Below are 20,449 nucleotides of genomic sequence, written 5' to 3'. Positions count from 1 at the left end.
AAACAGACAATAAATGTTAATTCAGCAGTTGTCAGGGAGCTTCACACTCCTCCATCAGTGAGTCACCAGCACTGCTGGTAATGCCTCAGTCACCAGCTGCCAACAACAAAGTAGTCAACAAACTATTAGAACTTCTACTGAATCAGACTAGACGATGGATAGATCAGCGGTCCCCAACCTTTTTAGCTCCATGGACCGATTCATTATCAGACAGTATTTTCATGGACCGGCCTTTAAAGGTGTGGCAGATAAATATAACAAAATAAAATGATATGACTGGCATGAAAACGGGGGTATTTTTAAAACATAATAAACGCAAAACCAACGTGTCCTTGCAGCTTTGTTAGCTGCGATCTGGTATTGCTTTATCAACATGAATAACACCCTCTCCTCCCCCCTAATGTTCTCTGGTCAATATGGCAATGTTTAAACATGTCCTTTAAAATAAGATACACAACAAATATAAAGTGCACAAAGAATACAACTCACCATAACACTGAATCAGTGGGAACCCTGTGCCTGTTTCTCAGTAATGAGACAGTCCCATCTAGGGCTAATGGGAGACAGTGAGATCCAAAGTGTCTTGCTTATGTCCAGTCTGCTTCGTAATTCTGTTTTGGTTGCTGTCACTGCAGAAAACCCCGCTTCACACAGATAGGATGTCAGAAATGGCAACAGAGTTTTCAATGCTGTTGTGCCGATCTCAGGGTATTCTGCCATGGCTTTAATCCAGAACACCGGCAGAGTTGTTGTCTCGAATGTTCTTTTAAAGTCGCCGTCATTTGCGATCACCAGCAGTTGATCTTCGTCTCGCACAGTCATGCTAGATTCACCTGGTTTGTTGACAAATGGGTCACAAATCCATTCCTTGGCAGTTCGTGGGTCTTTTGTGGTTGGAAAGTAGCGCTCAAACGCATTTAAAAGTGAAGACAGGTGATCTTGCACCAGCTGGGAAAATGACGGCTGGGGCTGAGTCTCTTCCAGAATCCCAGCCAATGTTGGAAACGTGTCAACTATTCCTCTGTTCAAGCGCCGTCCCCACAAATTCAGCTTGGCTTTAAATGCAGCTACTTTATCTGCCAAATTGAAGACGGTTGCCATTTTTCCTTGAAGTGACAGATTGAGTTCATTGAGCAGGTTGAATATGTCGCACAGGTAAGCCAATTTTGCGACCCATTCTTGGTCACTGAAATGTGCTGCCAGCGGTGAGAGAAATCTATGCAGCGGCTCTCATAATTCAAACACTCTGGCCAGCGATCTCCCTCGGGATAACCATCTTATTTCTGTGTACAAGAGAATGCATCTGTGCTTCGCATCCATTTCTTCACAAAGCTGCTCAAACAGGCGTAGGTTCAAGCCATGGGCTTTGATGCGGTTAATAACTTTAACAACATCATTCAATACACTTAAGTTCTGGTGGCATTTTTCTGCTCGCCAGCATTTCTTTGTGAATGACACAATGCGTAGACTCACATTCAGGTGCAATGTCTTTAATCCGATCAGTTAAACCAGATAGCCGACCAGTCATGGCTGCCGCTCCATCTGTGCATATGCCGACACAACAGGACCATTTCAGTTTTCCTGACATACATTCATCCAGCGACTTGAACAGTTCTGCTGCTGTGGTTTTGGTTGGCAATGATAGTGCACATAACATATCCTCATGCATATCCTCCTGATAAAGATAGCACACATAAACAAGTAATATCGCCTTGTTGTCAATACCTGTAGACTCATCAACCTGGAGCGCATACCGCGGTGATAACTTAATCCTTTCCAACAGTTGTGCATCAATGTCTTCTGCTATTTCCTCTATGCGCCGCATGACAGCACAACCCGAAAGAGGCACTCCCAAAAGTTCACGGCAAATGTCTTTAGCAGAGGGCAAAATCAATTCTTCACCAATAGTAAATGGTTTTTTAGCCTTAGCAATACGGTAAGCCACCAAGTATGATGCTCTTAGTGCACTTACATTTGTGGATGTGGTGGCCCTCAGCAATTGCATCTGTCCTTCTTGTTCACACTTTTTTTTTCAAAATATTCCAAAGGTATGTCTTTTAATGCATTGTGCTTTGTTTCCAAATGGCGAAGCAGTTTTGAAGGCTTCATTGCCTCGTTAGAAAGCTGATTGCCACATAGTATGCAGAGTGGGCTTGGTGCATCAATCTGGTGCATTTATCTGTTGCGATAAATCCATATTTTAAGTAAGACTCCTGGTATAGTCTGTTAAATGCAACTTTCTTTATCTTGGAAGTGGTAGGCTCTTCTTCTGTCTCCCCCAAAACCTTTTCCCCTTTGCAAAGAAATCTTCCAGAGTCGTTTGTTTTTTAGCGGTAACGTATCATGTGACCTACATAAGCATTTTGACATACATCAAGAGTGAGTCATAAACGGATGTAGAGGAGCAAATCTGGTCAGTTTTTCAAAATAAATGCCGTTCAGACTACAAAAACAAACAAAACAGAAATACTGTAAATAAATTATTCCTTCTCTGCAGCCTAGTACCAAATAACCCAGGGACCCGTACTGGTCCACGGCCCGGGGCTTGGGGACCTCTGGTCTAGATGGACTAGATCACAGGTGTCAAGCTCCATTCCTCTAGGGCCACTCTCCTGCATGTTTTAGACGTGTTCTTGCTTTAAAACACCTGGTTTAAATGAATGACGTGTTGCCATGCTCCTGGAGAACTTGATGATTTGGTGAGGAGGTGATTAAACCATTTGAATCAGGTGTGTCGGAGCAGAAAAACCTAAAACCTCCAGGACAGCGGCCCTCAAGGCCTGGAGTTTGACACCCCTGGTCTAGATGGTCCTTTTTGTCTTTAGTACACGACACACATTGTACCCCCCCCCCCCATTCCCCACCCACCCCCACACCCCATAAATAAATAAAATTACCTGAAAAACAGATATAGCTCAACTCTGGACAAAGTAAAGCCGTTTTCCCCCACATCTAAGTTCCAAGTAACATTTAAGAATATAACTTTGTATTGTAGTTTTTTAAAAAGGTTTCCAAAAGTAGTCCATTTGATTTTGTTATTGATGAATAATTAATGCAGAAGGAGTACAATCTGAGGGATCAGAGGTCACATGTGTTCAGGTTAAACATCTTTTCTTTTGTTACACTACAATGCCTCCAGATTCCTTCAGTTGTTTAATAAATTTTTTATTATTACTGTCTCGTATGAAGGAAGAAAACTTCAGTTATTAATACATTTTTAGACATTAAGAGCAAAAGAACAATTTAAAGCACTGTAGCATGAAGAATCACCCTATTTCCATGACCTCTCACCTACCATCGTCTTTCAGTAACTGTTCTCTCTGAAGTTCTTTCTGACCTGAGTGAATCTTGATTGTTTTGGGACACATATATACACTTGTGGACCTCTAATCAGTTTAAATGTGTTCCTAAGGCTTGTGAAGAGAAAACATGATTAATTGTTAAAATTAGATGTTTATTTGATTATAAAACCTGGTGAAATTTAAGAAATGATTACTGATGGATTACTGAGTGTTTCTGTGTTTTAGCTTGATAAATTCTCATTCAAAGTATCACAAAATATTCCTTAAGTTAGACTTATTTTTGTTGTTTCATCTTACTTGTTTATTGTTGATTCTATTTTCTTGATTTTGTTTTATTTTTGTAATAAAACCTTAAAGGTAAAATCCAGTTTCCTCCTTATTCGGTGTAAACATTATGATAAAGGGTTGGAATGATTTTCATCCTTCAGTTGTTGAGATATGATAAATGGCAAACTTAATCTCAAGCTTGAACTGCCCATTTGCTACAGTACTTTAAAAAACATTTTAATATAATATTGGACTTATTTTTCAGCTTATCAAATTACTAGATTGAAATGTTTTCAACAGTTCAATGCTTTTAAGATGAATTTACGCTCATTTTCAATGCATAACGCTATGAGACTGACAGTGATTGACAATACAACACAATGGGTGAATGACTATTGCAGAATGTAGATACAAGTCTAAATGAGTACAGTTTGACTAAATGTTACTTTAGTCAAACTGAATTTGAATGAAATGAATCAACCTGCTGTCAGTAAGGTTTGATGACAGAAACCTAAAGCATCATTTCCCTTGCTGTAAGAACATTGTTGTGACAACAAACTGTGTCTCGGGGTGAGTTTACCGTGCTAAAGACATATTTTGCAGCAAAATAACTAACTACAAAACAGCTAAGTGCTTACAGTTCCTGCTGGTGTAGTACAGTGTTGTCACCCACTGAAGGCCATGGGATCAGTTTTCATCCTCACGTGAACTTTCTACTGCAAACCTGCCATATTGCTTTGCACATTTGAACACATTCATCTCACACCTCTGCACACTTTACTATAGACAAAATACCACACAGTTTATTAATATTATCAACAATACTTTTTTCACTATAGTTGAAGTGTATATGCAATATGTCACAAATTTTAAAAACACTATTATTTCTAGAATGCACAGTGTTACTGACATATTATTATTATTATGTCAAAAAGTTAATATCTTTTTTAAATGAATTATTAGTATCAGCAAAGACCTACAGATGTAGTCATACTTATACAGCGCATATATAGAAAAGCATGAGATATTTACCTTGAGTTTTGTTTGTTAACGTCTGGATGTAAAAAGCTAATAATGGGATTTTACACTTCTTTTATTTGTAGATTCAACAACGTCTGACACAAACATTGAAAGAGAAAATTATACCTTTCTTGACCTGCCTGCCTTTTTTTGTGAATGCACCATATTGCTTCTTTTTCTTTGAGTCCTTTCCAGAGATGAAATTACCACCAGCTCTCAAAAATGGTAAATATTTCATGTTAAAATAATGTTACAAACTGTGCTGGTTTTTGAGAATTAGGCCCCTGACAGTTCCATAAAATGGGAAGCTTTCCCTCTAAATGCATGCATATCCTTTTTAAATGTAAGAAAACAGCACAGACAGATGCTGTTTGGGTGACAGCTCAGTTTGAAACACACGTTTCTTTGCAATGGTGTTGAGAATTAGACGGATGAGAAAAATAATGATTAGATCCTGCAAAGACTGTGCAATCAATTGGTGAATTCAGGCCTCTGAGGATGAAAAGACATTGTAATGTAGAAAATCTGCAGTCAAAAAGCTTGAGGAAATATTTAGTAGAAGTGTTACTGTTTCTGTGTGTGACGCTTACATCAAGCAGAGTGTGTAGATGTTGATCCTGGAAAACACTGTGGAGGAAATCGAGATCCTTTTCACTGCAGTCTGTGAGAGCATGGATCTCCTCTAAACTGTCCAACACCTGAGACACAGCACCTGTAAAACACACACATTCTCTGCTGAGTATGTTCACATCCACAACTCTCAAAGACTGAAACACCCAGGAATGTATTCACCTAAAACTAAAACCAACACTTAGACTGAAACTTTGTTGTACCATGACTGAGTCAATGTTCACAACACAAAGAGAACAAATAGATACCTACGTTCAGCTGCGAGAAGTCCTAGCAGGTGGAAAGCATTAACGGTAAAACACAAGATAAACAAAGTTGTTGCCTTTAATGCATTATAAGCAGGCATATCACATGGGTTAATAGAGGAAATATTGGGATTTTTTTTTAGTCTAAGCTTATAGCTGCCAAATTCTATCTGCAAAACAGCACACACAAGAATAAACATGTCCTGAAGCAATGTTCAGAGTTCACAGCGTCCATTAACCTGCTTAATGAGATAATCAGCACATCCCTGTGTGCTCAATTTGTGCTTCTCTTTTGCTCATTTAAGAGCAGCTGGTGTGGAACAGCCTGTACACGACTTAGCACGGAAAGTACATATCAAAAACACAAAGAAAACACAATGGAGGATGTATGCTCTTGATAAAACAAAGTTGAGTCATTGAGTGTGCACCTGAGGAGGAAGGTTCATCGGAGAACTCATGGAGCTCTTCGGGGGGGTCTCCGTAGAAAGAGTTAAACTTGTGACTGGACACGGCGGCCAGCACAGCCCCCTGAAACAACATGGGGAAACATCAACACCACATTGTCTCCTCATCACACAGAGGAACAACAATAGGCTTTCTGTAGTGGTATGAAAACAGGTGGAGGTGCAAACCTTGAGCTTCCGTCTGGAGTTGAACTTTCTCAGCTGCTCCACAGTCTCTGGCAGGTGGATTTTATAGGCGTACCGGTCCCTCTCCTACAGAAAAAAAGAACAGAACGGGATTAAAGGGGACTCATGGAAGAAGATTCACTTTACTTTACAGTTTCTATTCAAATTAAAATAATTTTCTCCCTAATTTTTTTTTTTTTAACTAAAACACGGAAACTCTAACTTTTTCTATCAGAGAATAAATACTCCAATAACAAAAACAAACCAAATGAAAAAAAACGTTGTTGTTAAATTAGCCAATAAAAGCAACAGTTCCTAATATTGGCCTCTAAATTTTGAAGGAAGCACAAAGAAATGGAATAACAGAATGTAGTGTGAATACAACCATCTTGAACGACACATGATGTTTTTGGAAATAAGGTAAAAAAAGCTGCAAAGAAAAGAGTTCAGCAGACAGGCTACATAAAAGAAACATGGTCTTGCAAACTTAGTGTATTTTTGCCCAAAATGTGTCAGCTATTTCATTACTACCTCAGGAAACTGTGTCAAGTTATGAAGAAAGAACAAGTTAAAAGTGAAGCAACTAATTTTGCAGAATCCCTCTGCCATGGGACACGAGTTATGAAAGGCACTTAAAAAACTTTGTCAGTTCATTTCCACATGAGAACATGTCAAAAGAACTGAACTGTGGTAGATGCTGTATGTATTTGTTTTGTGCATGGGCCAAATGTTTGCATCTTGCATGAAAATGTATCCTTTTTTTAATTAATAAAGAGAAATGCAGATTTAACAAAAAAGGAATCTACTGTAAATTGTGAATGTGATCTACAACCCTAATTCCAAAAGAGTTAGGGAATTGTGTAAAATGTAAATAAAAACAGAATCCAATGAATTGCAAATCTTATAAACCTATATTATATTTACAATGAAAGTAAGTAAACATATCAAATGTTGAAACTAAGAAATTTAATGAATTAGACCTTTTCAGAAGCAACACCTTGCAAAAAGTGGGGACAGGAGCAACAGAATTCTGTAAAAGTAAGTGGTACGAATAAAACATAGGTGGAAGATAACATCTGTGAATAAAGGACAAGGCTGAAACATTTCCACAAAACATTGTTTGGAAACACATTTTGCCTTGCCATCCACAAATGCTGTTTAAGGCTCAATCATGCAAAGAAAAAGCCATATGTGAACAAAACCCAGAAACACTGCCGGCTTATTTGGACCAAAGCTCATTTAAAATGGACTGAGGCAAAGTGGAAAACTGTCCTGGGGTCAGACGAATCAAAATTAAAAATTCTTTTTGCTAAACACAGACACCGCATCCTCCATATTAAAGAGAAGAGGGACCATTCAGCTTGTTATCAGTGTAAAGTTCAAAAGCCTGCCTCTCTGATGGTATGGGTGTGCATTCATGTCTATGGTAGAAGGCTATTGAACAGCCAGAATCCCACATCAGACAAGATTGGGACAACCGTTCCCTCCAAAAACTCTAAACTTTATTTACTAAAGCAACATTCTCAAACAGTTCAGCTCCTTACTTTTGAAATCAGCTCTAAAACCATCTGAGTTTAAAGAAACTCGTTTCATTGAGAATTTGAACACACAAACATCTGGATATAAGAGTTTTCATTGGTGATTTGTTACTGATTGTACTTCTTTGCAGTACTGTTGATTGTCTGTGTTACAGTAAGATGCTGCGGTAAATTGCAAAATGTATCTGTGAATGGAAACATCCCACTGCAGTTAGGAGTGACGATGTCAAAACTACATGTAGAAAATAAAGAAAAAATGAGGTTTTGTGTAGCACACATCAAGTTTGTCTATGGCTGTGCACATACTGTTTAAAGAGGCAGTCAGGCCATTGTGCCTGACTGCCTGACTTTATGGTCAGGATTAACCAACAATTAGCCTTAATTTTCTAAAACAGTAGCCGATTTGTCCGAAATCACAAAATCTGGAGCTGAAGCTTTTCTAAAAGCAGGACTGTAACCAGAGGTGCTTTTTAAATTTTAACGACGGACTGATGTGTCAGTCAGCTCATAGACAAGTGCCAAGAGTCTCAGCTCAACTGTCAACAAATCATAAAAATCATTTCTATCCCTCCATCGCTGCCCACAGAATACAATGTAATACAAAACATCTGATAAAAAAAAGTGACACCAATGAGATAGCGCTTCCTGTTGCTGTTTTTTGTTTAGTGAATGGAGGACAATTTCATTATGCTTCAGACCACATGGCCTTAATGTTTCTTGCCTCAAAAACAAGCTCAAAGTTTCAAAAATGAATGGTTACTGTTTCCCAATAGAAGAAAATACTTTTAGACTTTTTTTCCCAGTTGTGTTGTAGTCGCTCCTGTTTCAGGTTTTTACCTTGAGCCAGGGGTGGTTTAGAGCCTCGTAGACAGTGATTCTCTCTGCTGGGTCCAGCATCAGCATACGCCTGACAAGGTCCTTGGCGCTCTCTGAAATCTGGGCCCATTGGCGAGGATTCATCTGCTTAAAAACACAAACAGCGACTTTACAGGTGTGTTCAAGTTCCTGTTAAGTGTGCTATCCAGTCTTTTTTTTTTTGGTCCTGTTACGGCATATCAGGCATATCATATAGCATGTTAAAAAAAGTTGCCAACTGGATTTAACTAAACAAATAGGTACAAGCAGGAGAGACCCCACCAGAGCCCCCAACACACCAGGCAGGCACCATTCCACCGCCCCCAAAACCCCAGCCCCTGCTGAACCAGTGCAGGCACCAGGACGGGAGCAAGAGTAGGAGAGGGAGATCTCCACCGTATGAGATCGCTTTCTATTAATTTGAGTAATGGAACATAATTTAACTGTGTCAGCTCGTTCAGCCTGTTAGAAATATTGATGCCCAGGTACCGGATGTTTCCAATCTGTAAAGGCATGATTGGGGAGAGATGGATATTAGAGGAGATAGGAAGGGCCTTTGATTCGTTCCAATTAATAGAGTAGTCTGAAATTGCTGAGAATTTATTTATTAAGGTTATTGTCACTGTAAGAGAGGGGTTTTCATTCTCCAGAAACAGCAACACATCATCTGTGTCTAAACAAATTTTGTGGATTCTATTAGCTATTTGAATTCAAGAAACATTTTTCCATTGATGAATTGCAGCTGACAGTGGTTTAATAAATATAGCAAACAGTGAGGGGGAGAGAGGACAACCCTGCCTGGTGCCTCTTTCAAGATTGAAGCATTTGTTTTCACACAAGCATTGGGTGAGCTATATAATAATCTGATCCCTGACAAAAAGTTATGTCCAAATCAAAATGTATTTAAAGTGACAAATAGAAATTTCCAGTTAACCATGTCAAAAGCCTTCTCTGCATCCAAAGAAACAATTAAACCAGATTCATTTTGGATGTTGCAATAATCTATTATATTGATGAAGTTTCTTTGTATTATTTAGAGCTTAACGATTTTTTATAAATCCAGTCTGATCAGGATGTATAATATGAAGGGTTATTTTTTCAAGCCTTGTAGCCAATGCCTTACAAATGATTTTCAGATCTGCGTTTATAAGTGATATTCGGCGGATGTGTGGGATCCTTATCCGGCTTGACGATACGATTTATGTTAGCACAATTCATATTTGGGGAGAATATCGAGTTTTCTGAATTTCTGTAACCACCCTTTGGAAGGTGGGGGACAGCAGTGTCCAGAATTCTTTATAGAATTCTGCAGGGAAGCCATCGGGTCCTGGAGCTTTGCCTTTAGGCATACTACTGCTTCATGCAGTTCACTGGCTGTTAAAGGTAGCTCCAGAACCTATTTCTGTTGCTCATTCAATTTAGGAAGGTTACCTTAATTTAAAAACTCATCTATGTCCAGATCGGAAGGATCAATATTTTTTGAGTGTAGACTTTTATTAAAAATTTTTAAAAATTAAATTAATTTCATTTGGGTCATTACTTGGTTTACCATTACTGTCAGTTATTGTTGAAATATTTATTTATATTGAAATATTTTAGTCATTCATATACCAAAATGTTCAGCTCAATCAGGACATTCCTGGTACAACTTTTGATATTTGAGAAATTTATACTTTTTGAAATGTTTAGGTTTTTCTGTCATTTTTCTCCTCACTGAAAACGAATAGAGCTCATTTCACGGCCTTGTCCGTGTTTTAACTCTGCAACCGTGTGATGTAGGGATGTCAAAATGCACAACAGGACACCTCAAAGAACAACAATGATTCTTATTGATTTTAAGGTCACAACAGTCAAAGGTAAGGTTGGAGGTCTCCTCTTTCTTTAAGGAGCTCTAAATTAATAACCTTTCCACATAGAAATGTCAAACTGCACAGCTGGACAACTCATTGGTCAACAATAACCACTATTGATTTCAAGAATACAGGGCCAAAGGTCAAGGTCAAGGTTTTAACGGTGTTCTATGCTCCAGATTCACATCTGACTAACACAGAAATGTCAAACCCTTCGTTGTCCGGACTGTACCTACAGACGCGTGTATTATGTGTGGTACTCTGTTAGACATATTGAGCTTAGCCTTGGTATAAAAGTAGCTAAAAGCAACCCCCATCACATACTAATTGATAATCAAAAATTCAAGCTAGTCACCAGTCAATTTCTGAGTTACTTTTTGGTCGTTTCAGTTTTTTGTGCTGTTTTCAGCTCCTTTGTTTTTTAGCTACTTTTTTGCTAATTTAATTTTTTTTGTGTTCATTTCAGCTTTCTTCTGATAATTTCAGGTTTTTCTGTTGGTTTCAACTTCTTCCGTCTAATTACTAGCTATTAAAATACTTCAAGTAAGTTTTAGCTTATTTAGCAGCTTTCAAAAAAAGGTTTTCAGCAATAAGCATTCACACTGGAAATGCAATTTGTCTAGTTTCTTTTGTTTTACACCTTTCTTTTCTTTTTTTTTTAATTTGAACATAGAATTGAACATTACTTCCATGAGCTACAACCCTGATACAATTTTAAAGTAAAAATATGATATTTACTAGCTAAGAGGAACTAATAAACAATAATAAACAAAAAGCTATTATTATTGTAAAACAAAATCAATTTCCAGGCACTGTTAGATGAAATCACTCAAACAGGTTTATTTATGTATGGTGCACGACATACAGAGAGCCTTAAAGACAATTAAGAATTAACATCAGAGTCCCAGCCCGCACGGGAAGCTCCGAATCAAAGCTCTACCTCCAGAGTCCACACAGATATTAGAATGTTGGTAGGTGAGGAGGAGACATGAAGCAAGATCAGTCTGGTTTCAGTGAAGAGTAACAGGGTCATTTGATGAAAACATCATAGGCTGTGGAAGTCAGACATAACGTAGTCAGGTGTTATCTTATAAAAACCTTGCCACCACACTCTCTATTTTGATATGTTCTTAATGTGGTATAACATAAGTTTTTCAGGGTTTTGTAACAATCACATGAACAGAGTTTTAATATAAATCGAGAAGAAACAGTTAATTTTAAAATATCTGGAGTATTGTAGACAGGGCCTGAGTAACTGCAGTGAATCTGTGACAAAATGAACAGTAAACGGAACTCCAGCTGACAAGAACATAAATGGGAGTGTGGTAAATAAAAATCAAAGCATTCTTTGACCTCTACTCTATTCTAAAAAACAATTCCTGAATATATTTGTGAAACTATTTCCAAATTACCAACCACACAAACTAAACTCAGAGGAGAGATTGAGTGTCATCTCTATAAAACTCGCTTTACCTGCAGGACAATATCTTTAGTTTTAGTAGTAAATAAACACACTTGCAAACCACGGGGCACAGAATTTCTGAGGTATGACATTTATACTGCTGCTACAACTGAGTTTAGAAAGATCAGCTGGTTACACTAAAACATCCAATGACATTTATAAAGCTGGCTTCAAACAGCAACTGTGACTTTTGTTTTATATTGCTCATTCTGCCAATCAGACATCATTTACCAGCTGTAGAGAAAAGAGAACACTGATCTCATGTGTCCACACTGCCGCTCTGATTGTAAACTTTTGTAGTAGGTAAACCTTTTAGTGTTCTGATTTTGATTAGGCAGACTAACCACAATGCTCTTTACCCCATCTCTCTTGGTTGTCAATGCTTCCCTTACAAAAAATCCCATGAAAATCACATGTGATCACATGTGAAAGTCACATGGGAATCACATGTGATTCCCACATCATTTCCACATGTGAAAACGGGATTTTTTTGTGGATTATGTGAACCACATGTGGAAAATGGGAATCACATGTGGAAATATGTGATTTTTTTGTGGATTATGTGAACCACATGTGGAAAATGGGAATCACATGTGATCACGTGAATTTTGTGGGATTTTTTTGTAAGGGTTGGCTGGCCTGGTTGGTAACCATTAGTGTGCTGTTCCTGTAGAAAGCAGTTTTTAGGTTAATCACTGCAAAGGCTTGGTATAGCTTTAGGACCAATTTATCTGGCTAAAATGTGTTCTTAAGACTGTCACAAAAAAGGTCTGGCTAAAGTCTAAACCCCATATCTGAACCAGACTTGCAACTCCTGCAGCAGTCTGTCTCTGACCGACTCTTGGGTCAAACATCTGGCAGCAAGTCTGTAGAATATTTTTTCTAGGTTTCCCAGGCTTTTAGATTACTAGCAGAATAAATACAAGTACAGTCTTTAGAAACTGTTTGGTTCCTTAAAAAAAAGTCCCAGAGACAAAAAAATCCCTAGAATCTCAGGACAAATGAAAGGTTTGAAGAATGTTTTTGTTTTATCAAGTTTAGAATTCATTCATTCAGTTTTTGATTTGAAGGAAAAAAAACAACAAAAAAATAAATAAAAACAAAGGGAAGATGCTAACCACATTGAGTGAGAATTCATCAGAGCTATCAGATGAACCAATAGGTGAGAAGACTTATCTGAGCTTTCAGAAACTATTATAAAACCCCTGACCTTGTATTTGCCTTTGCAGATGGCTTCAAACAATCGCTCCTTGGTGCCGTAAAACGGAAGGCACCCTGACAGGAGGATGAAGAGGATGACTCCGCAGCCCCACACATCCACGGGTTTCCCGTACGGCTCTCTCTTCACCACCTCTGGGGCCATGAAGTGAGGAGTTCCTACACGACCTGCAGTTACAAAGACGTGAGCAGGTAACACAGTCAGTGTAGATACAGTGCTTGAGAATTTGTTTCTTCCTTTCAAACAATAGTGTCAAAAATGTATATGCTCACATTACACTACAAAAGCACGTGCTCTTCGAAAAATTAGGGGAAACTCATGGACTATAAATACAAAAGAAGAAACAAATCTTCATTGTTGGGTTTGCTTCCTTTTTTTATTACAGTACACATAAGTAAAGGTCATTCTCAACCTTGTAATGCTCGCAGTTCCTCAGTTTTACTGTTTATCAGATTTCTTTACAGCTGATATTTACAGCTGGCAAAAGTTGCTGACTAGTGTTTTCTTTGGGGAAGTATCTTGTGCTTTTACTTTCATGCATCTGTTTTCAAGATTTGAAGTTAGAATTTAGCCAATTTTCTCTGTTTAATAAAGTATAATGTAGGTTGCAGTTTTAGTAGACTTTCAGATGTACTTTAACAGAAGAATAAAGGTAGTCATAACAAATCTAGACTTTTAAGCTCATTCAAACTGTACCACCTTTAAAATCTATTTCTATTTTTGTTTGTACACCTAAATAAATCGCTACATTTATTTTCCATTTTTGGGAAAATGCACAATCATGGAGAGGAGGGTGTCTAGTTTGGGGACCCTGAGGTCTGTTTTTTTGCAGATAATATGGTTCTATTTGCATCTGTTGTGGTTCACCATTTTTTGTTAAAACAAAAGGTTACACAATCAAATTTTGTGCCATCACAAAGTGCCATCAAACCAAACAGTTCTAAGGACTCTGAGCGTTGCACAGACTGGTGATCTCACCATGGAGCAGTTATAAGGACCGACATGTTTTTCTTTCACACCAATAAAACATTGCTATGATTGTGAAACACTCGGCCAACAAGCATGACCAATTCACTTAGTATGCCTGTAACATTCCCCATCAACAGCAACAACAGAGGACTGTAGTTGAAGCTGTATGTTGTGGGTCTTAGTTTTAATTTTTAAAATGAAATTTGAAACATTTAGTTAGAACAGTTACAGAAGACAAAACTCATATGACAGATCAATCTAATTTGCGCTACACAAGTTCAAAGAAGAGAACATCATAGCAGACAATGGTGACATTATGTTGCTTCTACTTCAATGATACAAATGCAAATCTAATAGTGTGGGTGCTGGAAGAGTGTTTGGTTTGCTCAGCCAATAAACCTATGTTTATGTATGTAACAAATGCATCTTCTTTTGTAACTTGAGAGCTCAGAAAGAGCTAATTCTGAAGCAGAAGCTAAAAAAGACACAATTGATGCAATTATAGGGACTACAATCGACCACAGTACTGCCAGTGTGAAAACAACCCCCCCAAAAAAGGCAAACTACTACAATGGTTATAAGGACTGCAGGATTTCCCCCAGAAAAGAGGCTAAGCCTGGTGGTAGGTGGCCAGTCACTGGCCGACCGTGATTTAGTAAAGAAAAATGATTAAAGTTGACAGGAAAGTTGAAAATATGGCTATTTATTATGTGATATTGTAAGATATTTGTGTCAAATATTTACACAACTACAGTTTTACACCCTTGGGTGGTGAGGTAGATAAAGGTTTTGGGGGTGCGGGTGGAAAAAAAACACTTGATGTATTTATAATAAATAAGCGGAGCTTAGCCTGGTGGCAGGGTCACCAAAGCCTGGCGGCCGGCCGACTTGGGGGAAACCCTGGACTGTGAAGTGATCTTCTGTGGTCTGAAAGCATCAACAGCCCATTGGATGTGCAATATTCCCAAGAAGAGCACAATAGTTTCTGTTTTTTTGTTCCTACTGTGTTCTTCACCAAGCTTGTGTTAGTTTTGCCTCACAGATCACTGGTTCCCCACAGCACATGCAAACAGATGTAAAGCTTTACCATGCAGGTCCACCAGATTGGTTGTTTGGTGTTGTGGTACTCAAAAGACAATAGATGACATGTCTTGTAACATAAAATAAAATCTGTCAAAAAAAAAAAAAAATTATTTGACAATTTAGACTACCATATTTTCTGCACCATAAGGTGCACCGGATTATAAGGCGCATGCTAAAACATACGGTCTATAAAAAAATAAAAAAGGTCACGGAAGCAAAATGGTGAGTTTGGTCGAACTTTATTCTACTATGTAACAATTATTTTAAATATATTTTTTAACATTCTTCTTCCACAAATCCATCAAAGTCCTCATCTTCTGTCTGAATTGAACAGACAGAAGAACATGCTAGGTTCCCTCTCATCATTGTTGGAGTCAGTCTCGTTGCCAGGGGGCTGTTCAGCAATGATGCCAGCTTTCAAGAAAGCTCGGACAGCAGTTAAAGCAGATACCTTAGCCCAGGCATCCACAATCCATTCACATATGATGGCGTAACTCACCCGGCGCTGCCCCCGTCTTAGTAAACATGTGTTCGCCGTCAGTCATCCATCGCTCCCACGCCACCCGTAACTTCCCTTTGAACGCACTGTTTACACCAACGTCCAGCGGTTGGAGTTCTTTTTTAATCCTCCTGGAATGATGGCAAGCTCCGAATTGTATTATATTACATAATGTTCTCTAATTGGTTTATCGGTGCCAGCGTACGTACTGTACGTATTACGTAATGTTCTCTGGTTGGTTTATCGCTGCCAGAGTATGTACCGGTACTGTACACATTACTGTACGTCCCTGTGTCAGGCACAGATTTTGGAATTCAGTGCACACATAAGGCGCCCCGGATTATAAGGCGCACAGCCGATTTTTGAGAAAATTTAAGGCTTTTAGGTGTGCCTTATGGACCGGAAAATACGGTACATTTATTTCTGCAGTGAGGGTTGTTTGAGAGGTTTCTGTGTCTCTGACAGAAACATTCCAGCATTAGGTTGTGTTGTATGTGTCCTTATCTGTTCAGTTCAGATTGGTGGACCAGAAAAATCTGTGGAAAACACTGATAAGCATGTGTTTATGATTTCCTAGAAGAGCTGTGAATGTTTAATGACAAGTAATACTCCCAAGAAGTATATTTCTGTTTGTTTTTGCTCTCTGCCTTGAATGAACATGTCAGTTATGGATTATATGCTTTTATTGCTCAGTTGTTTAACTTGGGTCATGGTGGAGTGGAGTGAGAGTTCTGAAAACACGCAAAGCAGCTTCACCTTCATCATGGTTTGTATCATTCATTTAAAATGTACTGGGACTGAAATGTGACCCCAGTTTGTGTGTGGTGGTGGTGGGAGAATTTGTGGCGTTGTAGTGTTTACCTCCTGCTACCAGTCCAGACTCTCCCAGCTGGATGGCCACTCCAAACCCACCCAACTTGACAGGCGCAGAGTTCTCTTTGGATGCCAGAAGGACACAGTGAGGCTGAGAAAGAGAGCAGAGAACAGATGCTTATGACTTTGGGGTTGCCTTTTGCTAATTAGAGAATGTCCCACTTGTTTAAATAACCCACACCTACACAAAAATGACATATGGGAGACCCACCCAAACCATCAGCCGCCATGACCACACAGAAGCATGATTACAGGGGTGACACTGACTCTTAACTATTTATGTTCTGGACTTTCTTGAGTAATTTCACACAGTTTAGTGTCTCTCACCTCACCTAAAAAACAAAACAAATTAAAGACAAAATATTTGAGGAAAATAATCAAAGTGCAAATTAAGTCACTGTATGAACCAGCGTTCAAACGTTACAACCTCACATCAACTTGTGAGATGATGCAGTGGTCATCTCTGGCGGTCCCTGTGCCATATCTGGCCTGCAAGCTCATTTTATTTGGCTCATGAAACAACAAATTATTAATAAATTATACACAAGCCAATACAGGGATCAGCTGCAGCTTAGCTCAGAAAGAGTTCAAGACAGCAGAAACTTGGCCAATCAGAGTGCCTGCTTCCAGCATGCAGTCACATTTGGAATTAGTCCTAGATTGTAGCGCTGCCATGATGTGAGCATGGCTGGTAAGCTACGTGGGACACAAGTAATACCAAGGAGCCAATTCAAGTTCCAAGTTGAACAAATGGTACTTATTTTACTGGTAAATCTGGACTAAATCCAGATATCCATTTACCTACTACAATGTTCAGACATCTACAAAACGTCCACTTCTGGATCACTTTTCATTGAAAGTCTTTTTAACCTCTAAATGCACACTAGAGTTCACCAACTTGGTGGTTCCCAACTTTTTTTTCCAAGCAGCCTCTCTTTTTGCACCAACCAAAAAGTCCCTCAAAAAACGAACAGTCACCTTGATCTTTCATGCCATTCATTCAGAAAAAAGTCAGACTGTGTGTAGCAGCCACAGGTTTGTGTTAACTTGTAAAAGTCTAACAAGCATTATTCCTTTGATAATTATGAGTAACCTTTGGCAGAACATGACCCAATTTTCTTTCAAAGCACTTTGCTAATCAGTGCGTAAAGACGCACATACAGTGCCACCTGGCTTTAAGCTTCCTGTTTAACATTTTGCTAACACCAGTTTACACGTTTGATTCAAGATGCTGCATATGGTGGGCTCACTATAAAGAGCAGCTATGTCCACAAAAAAAATGCATCAATCTATGGTCAAATAAAATTGTTTAAATTTTCTAAACAAATACTATCACTTTTAAAATGCAGTCCTGTGTGTAACAGCAATGTTTGGTACCATTCAATTCTCACCCAAACTTCTTTAATAATCATTTAGTGTGTTATTTTGTACATGTGCCAAACAGGCCTCTGTGCCATTAAAACCTTCACTGAGCTCTGTAATGCTACCCCCAAAGGGGGGTGGGCAGTTGGGAATTACTGTTCTAAAGCTATTTGTTTTACCAGGTCATGACAAGTTGGAGAACTACATTCATGGAGTCTCCAGAATGTCTTGCGAAGTTTGCTGTGGTTCTCAGTTTCCTTGTGTGAGTCGCAGAGGTGTGCAGTCCTGTCTCTTAAAATCTTGTCAATTTTCTACTGAAATAGTTATCTTAGGTGCCTCAAACCCACCTGAATTTTGTTGTGGATGTCTCTGAGGCCAATGTTGAGGTGTAAAAAAAACACTGATAATTAAGTATTAAAAACTTCAGTACAGTACAGATTCTTCAGTTCTAAAGTGTACTCCAGCAGATTGAATCATAAACAATGCAGCACCTGCCAAAGAGAGTACAAAACTAGCTGAGGTGGGTATGATGTGGGCAACAAAATAATGTGCATGGCCAAGAATACAGTTTTGGAAGTAGTGCCCATGAAAATAAGCTGTCATTTTCCAAAACTGGCCATTAAAAGCACGGCACAGCTCGCTGGTCACTTGGTCGCAAACATTCAGACGTCAGTGAGATCGAAATGGGAAAATGATGTATGTTGTTGGAATTTTCCCACAATTTTGAGTCTCCAACTAGTCTCCAACAGTCACAGCTCAATGAAGTATCACTTTTACCCACTTGTTGCTTATTGTTACATTTTTTCCACACATTTGTTTCTATCTTAATTATCAAAGACAAGTCATAACAAAAACTTGTCAATCAATAAATGAAACAAAACTAAGAGCTCTAAAAAATGCAAAGTATACAGAAATGCTTTTTTATGATAGTACAAACTAAAATGGATAAAAGCAACAAACAATAATGATCTGAAACATTAGCCATGTTTACCACATGGCTAATTAAATGTTGATAATGCCTCATCTGGTGTTTTATCAGCTCTCTGAGGACACTCAAAAACTCTTTCAGTTGTTTTAATGTACACTGTTCTTGTTCCATACTTTTGCCATAAAGACAACGTAACATGCTTCATAAAGAAGGTACGAGTGGCTTCAAATTTAACCCCCAACTGGCACCTTGAGTGGCAGTTTAAACCTCTCTGACAGCATTGATCTAATTATTGTGGGGACATACAGTAGTAATTTAGGAGCCCTTTTTTCCATAGAGTTATGTATCCCTGTTGTAACCAGAGCCCACAGTAGAAATGATTCCATATGCATGACTTATTCTTGGATCTGCATGGTGACAGAAAAAAAAAGGGGGTTGACAGAAAGCCTTAAAGTTTTGTTGCTCAACACCAAAGCATTCTGCATTTCAGCATTTCTGTCTGCTTTCAAGAGCACAGCTGCGCAAGGCTGCTTCTCATAACAGCAGAGATAATGGACAGCAAGGCAACAAGAGAGGAAGTAGACTCACCGCAGTATTGTTCTTGTTTAACTATTTCTGGTCATTAAAACACCGACAGGTTTAGAAAGCTGGGGATGCAAGCAAGAAAAGAATCTTGAACTTTTAAATCTTTTAACAAGCACATTTTTCGGATATATATTTACAGATTCAACTCAAAGGAAACTTGAGGTGAGTGAGAGAAATTTTTATATACAATGTCAAGCACATACTGTGTGAGGTAAACTGGATAGCTACTCTTGCTTTGAACAAATACTAGCAAAGATTCATTGTTTTGTTTGTTTGTTCATTTATTTATCAAGAACAATATAGATTAAAGAACATCAGGTACATGTAAATGTACCAGTTAGCCAAAAGCCTATCTCCATCTGCTGTTCTTGGACAGGTGTTACCAGTCACCCTAAAAACAAAATACAAACTTAAAGCATCAAATGAAAAAAAAATACTTCTAAACATACATATATAATTAAGGCACTTGTTTGGGGCACCACCCTTCTGGGATAAACAGTTATGAGCTACTGTTAATTTTGAACACTTCAGTTCTGTGAGTTTTATGCTTCTGATCGGGATTATAATTACACACAAAAACGGGGCCACTGAGAAACTACGTTTTTTCCCTTTTATTGTAATAAACAAATATGGCAACAAGTTATTGCAGGTTATGAGTAAATGAAAACACCATTCAAATTTGATATTACAAAATTATAACTGAGACGTTTAACCAAGGCAAAAATAACTGTAGGTAACATGACATCTGTGAAAGTCTGAGGCAAAACAGAGTTTGTGATAAGTTTTGAGGGAGAACTGGTTGCGGGAACACTTGACTGAAGGGGATAGGAATCAAAAAGTGCCAAAGCAGATAAGGTTTTAAAAGACAACTCGTGGCACCAGTGAAATCAAGCAGCTGCAATTATTGATTCACAAGTCACCTCACTGTGATCCAATTCACCTCTGCAGTGGTTCTAGGCTCGGCGGCCCAGATCCCAGGAAGATGAGCTGTCTCCTGGGAGTCAGTGTGTCCGCGTGGGCTGAAGGAGGTGATGAGGAGGTGCAGTGTGTCCCTGTGGGCTGAAGGAGGTGATGAGGAGGTGCAGTGTGTCCCTGTGGGCTGAAGGAGGTGATGAGGAGGTGCACTGTGTCCG

The 20,449-nt window shown here is 38.6% G+C and overlaps 2 protein-coding genes across 13 annotated transcripts in view; one reads left to right on the top strand and one right to left on the bottom strand.

Moving 5' to 3' along the window:
* The window catches only part of caska (calcium/calmodulin-dependent serine protein kinase a), a 253,773-nt gene that overhangs the window by 76,943 nt on the left and 156,381 nt on the right, over positions 1-20,449 (bottom strand). For 4 of the 12 annotated variants that reach the window (XM_017429054.3, XM_025008787.2, XM_025008789.2 and 1 more), the window contains exons 6-12: positions 16,430-16,532; positions 13,009-13,184; positions 8,469-8,594; positions 6,097-6,180; positions 5,893-5,992; positions 5,472-5,489; positions 5,180-5,301 (exon numbers count right to left, since the gene is read on the bottom strand). In XM_017429054.3, coding sequence (XP_017284543.1) covers positions 5,180-5,301; positions 5,472-5,489; positions 5,893-5,992; positions 6,097-6,180; positions 8,469-8,594; positions 13,009-13,184; positions 16,430-16,532 — 729 coding nt within the window. The remainder of the gene's footprint in view (positions 1-5,179; positions 5,302-5,471; positions 5,490-5,892; positions 5,993-6,096; positions 6,181-8,468; positions 8,595-13,008; positions 13,185-16,429; positions 16,533-20,449) is intronic. The other 8 variants (XM_017429055.3, XM_017429060.3, XM_037976285.1 and 5 more) reach the window with 3 other exon arrangements.
* Positions 19,236-20,449, top strand: part of LOC108243547 (probable G-protein coupled receptor 34) — a 10,626-nt gene continuing 9,412 nt past the window's right edge. Inside the window, exon 1 of the mRNA XM_017429073.3 lies at positions 19,236-19,478. The gene's annotated coding sequence lies outside the window, so the exon portion shown is untranslated. The remainder of the gene's footprint in view (positions 19,479-20,449) is intronic.

Source organism: Kryptolebias marmoratus, linkage group LG6 (genome assembly GCF_001649575.2).
Source record: "Kryptolebias marmoratus isolate JLee-2015 linkage group LG6, ASM164957v2, whole genome shotgun sequence".
Classification (NCBI taxonomy): domain Eukaryota; kingdom Metazoa; phylum Chordata; class Actinopteri; order Cyprinodontiformes; family Rivulidae; genus Kryptolebias; species Kryptolebias marmoratus.
The sequence above is the reverse complement of the archived record's forward strand: the minus strand, read 5'-3'. Positions and strand labels throughout refer to the sequence as shown.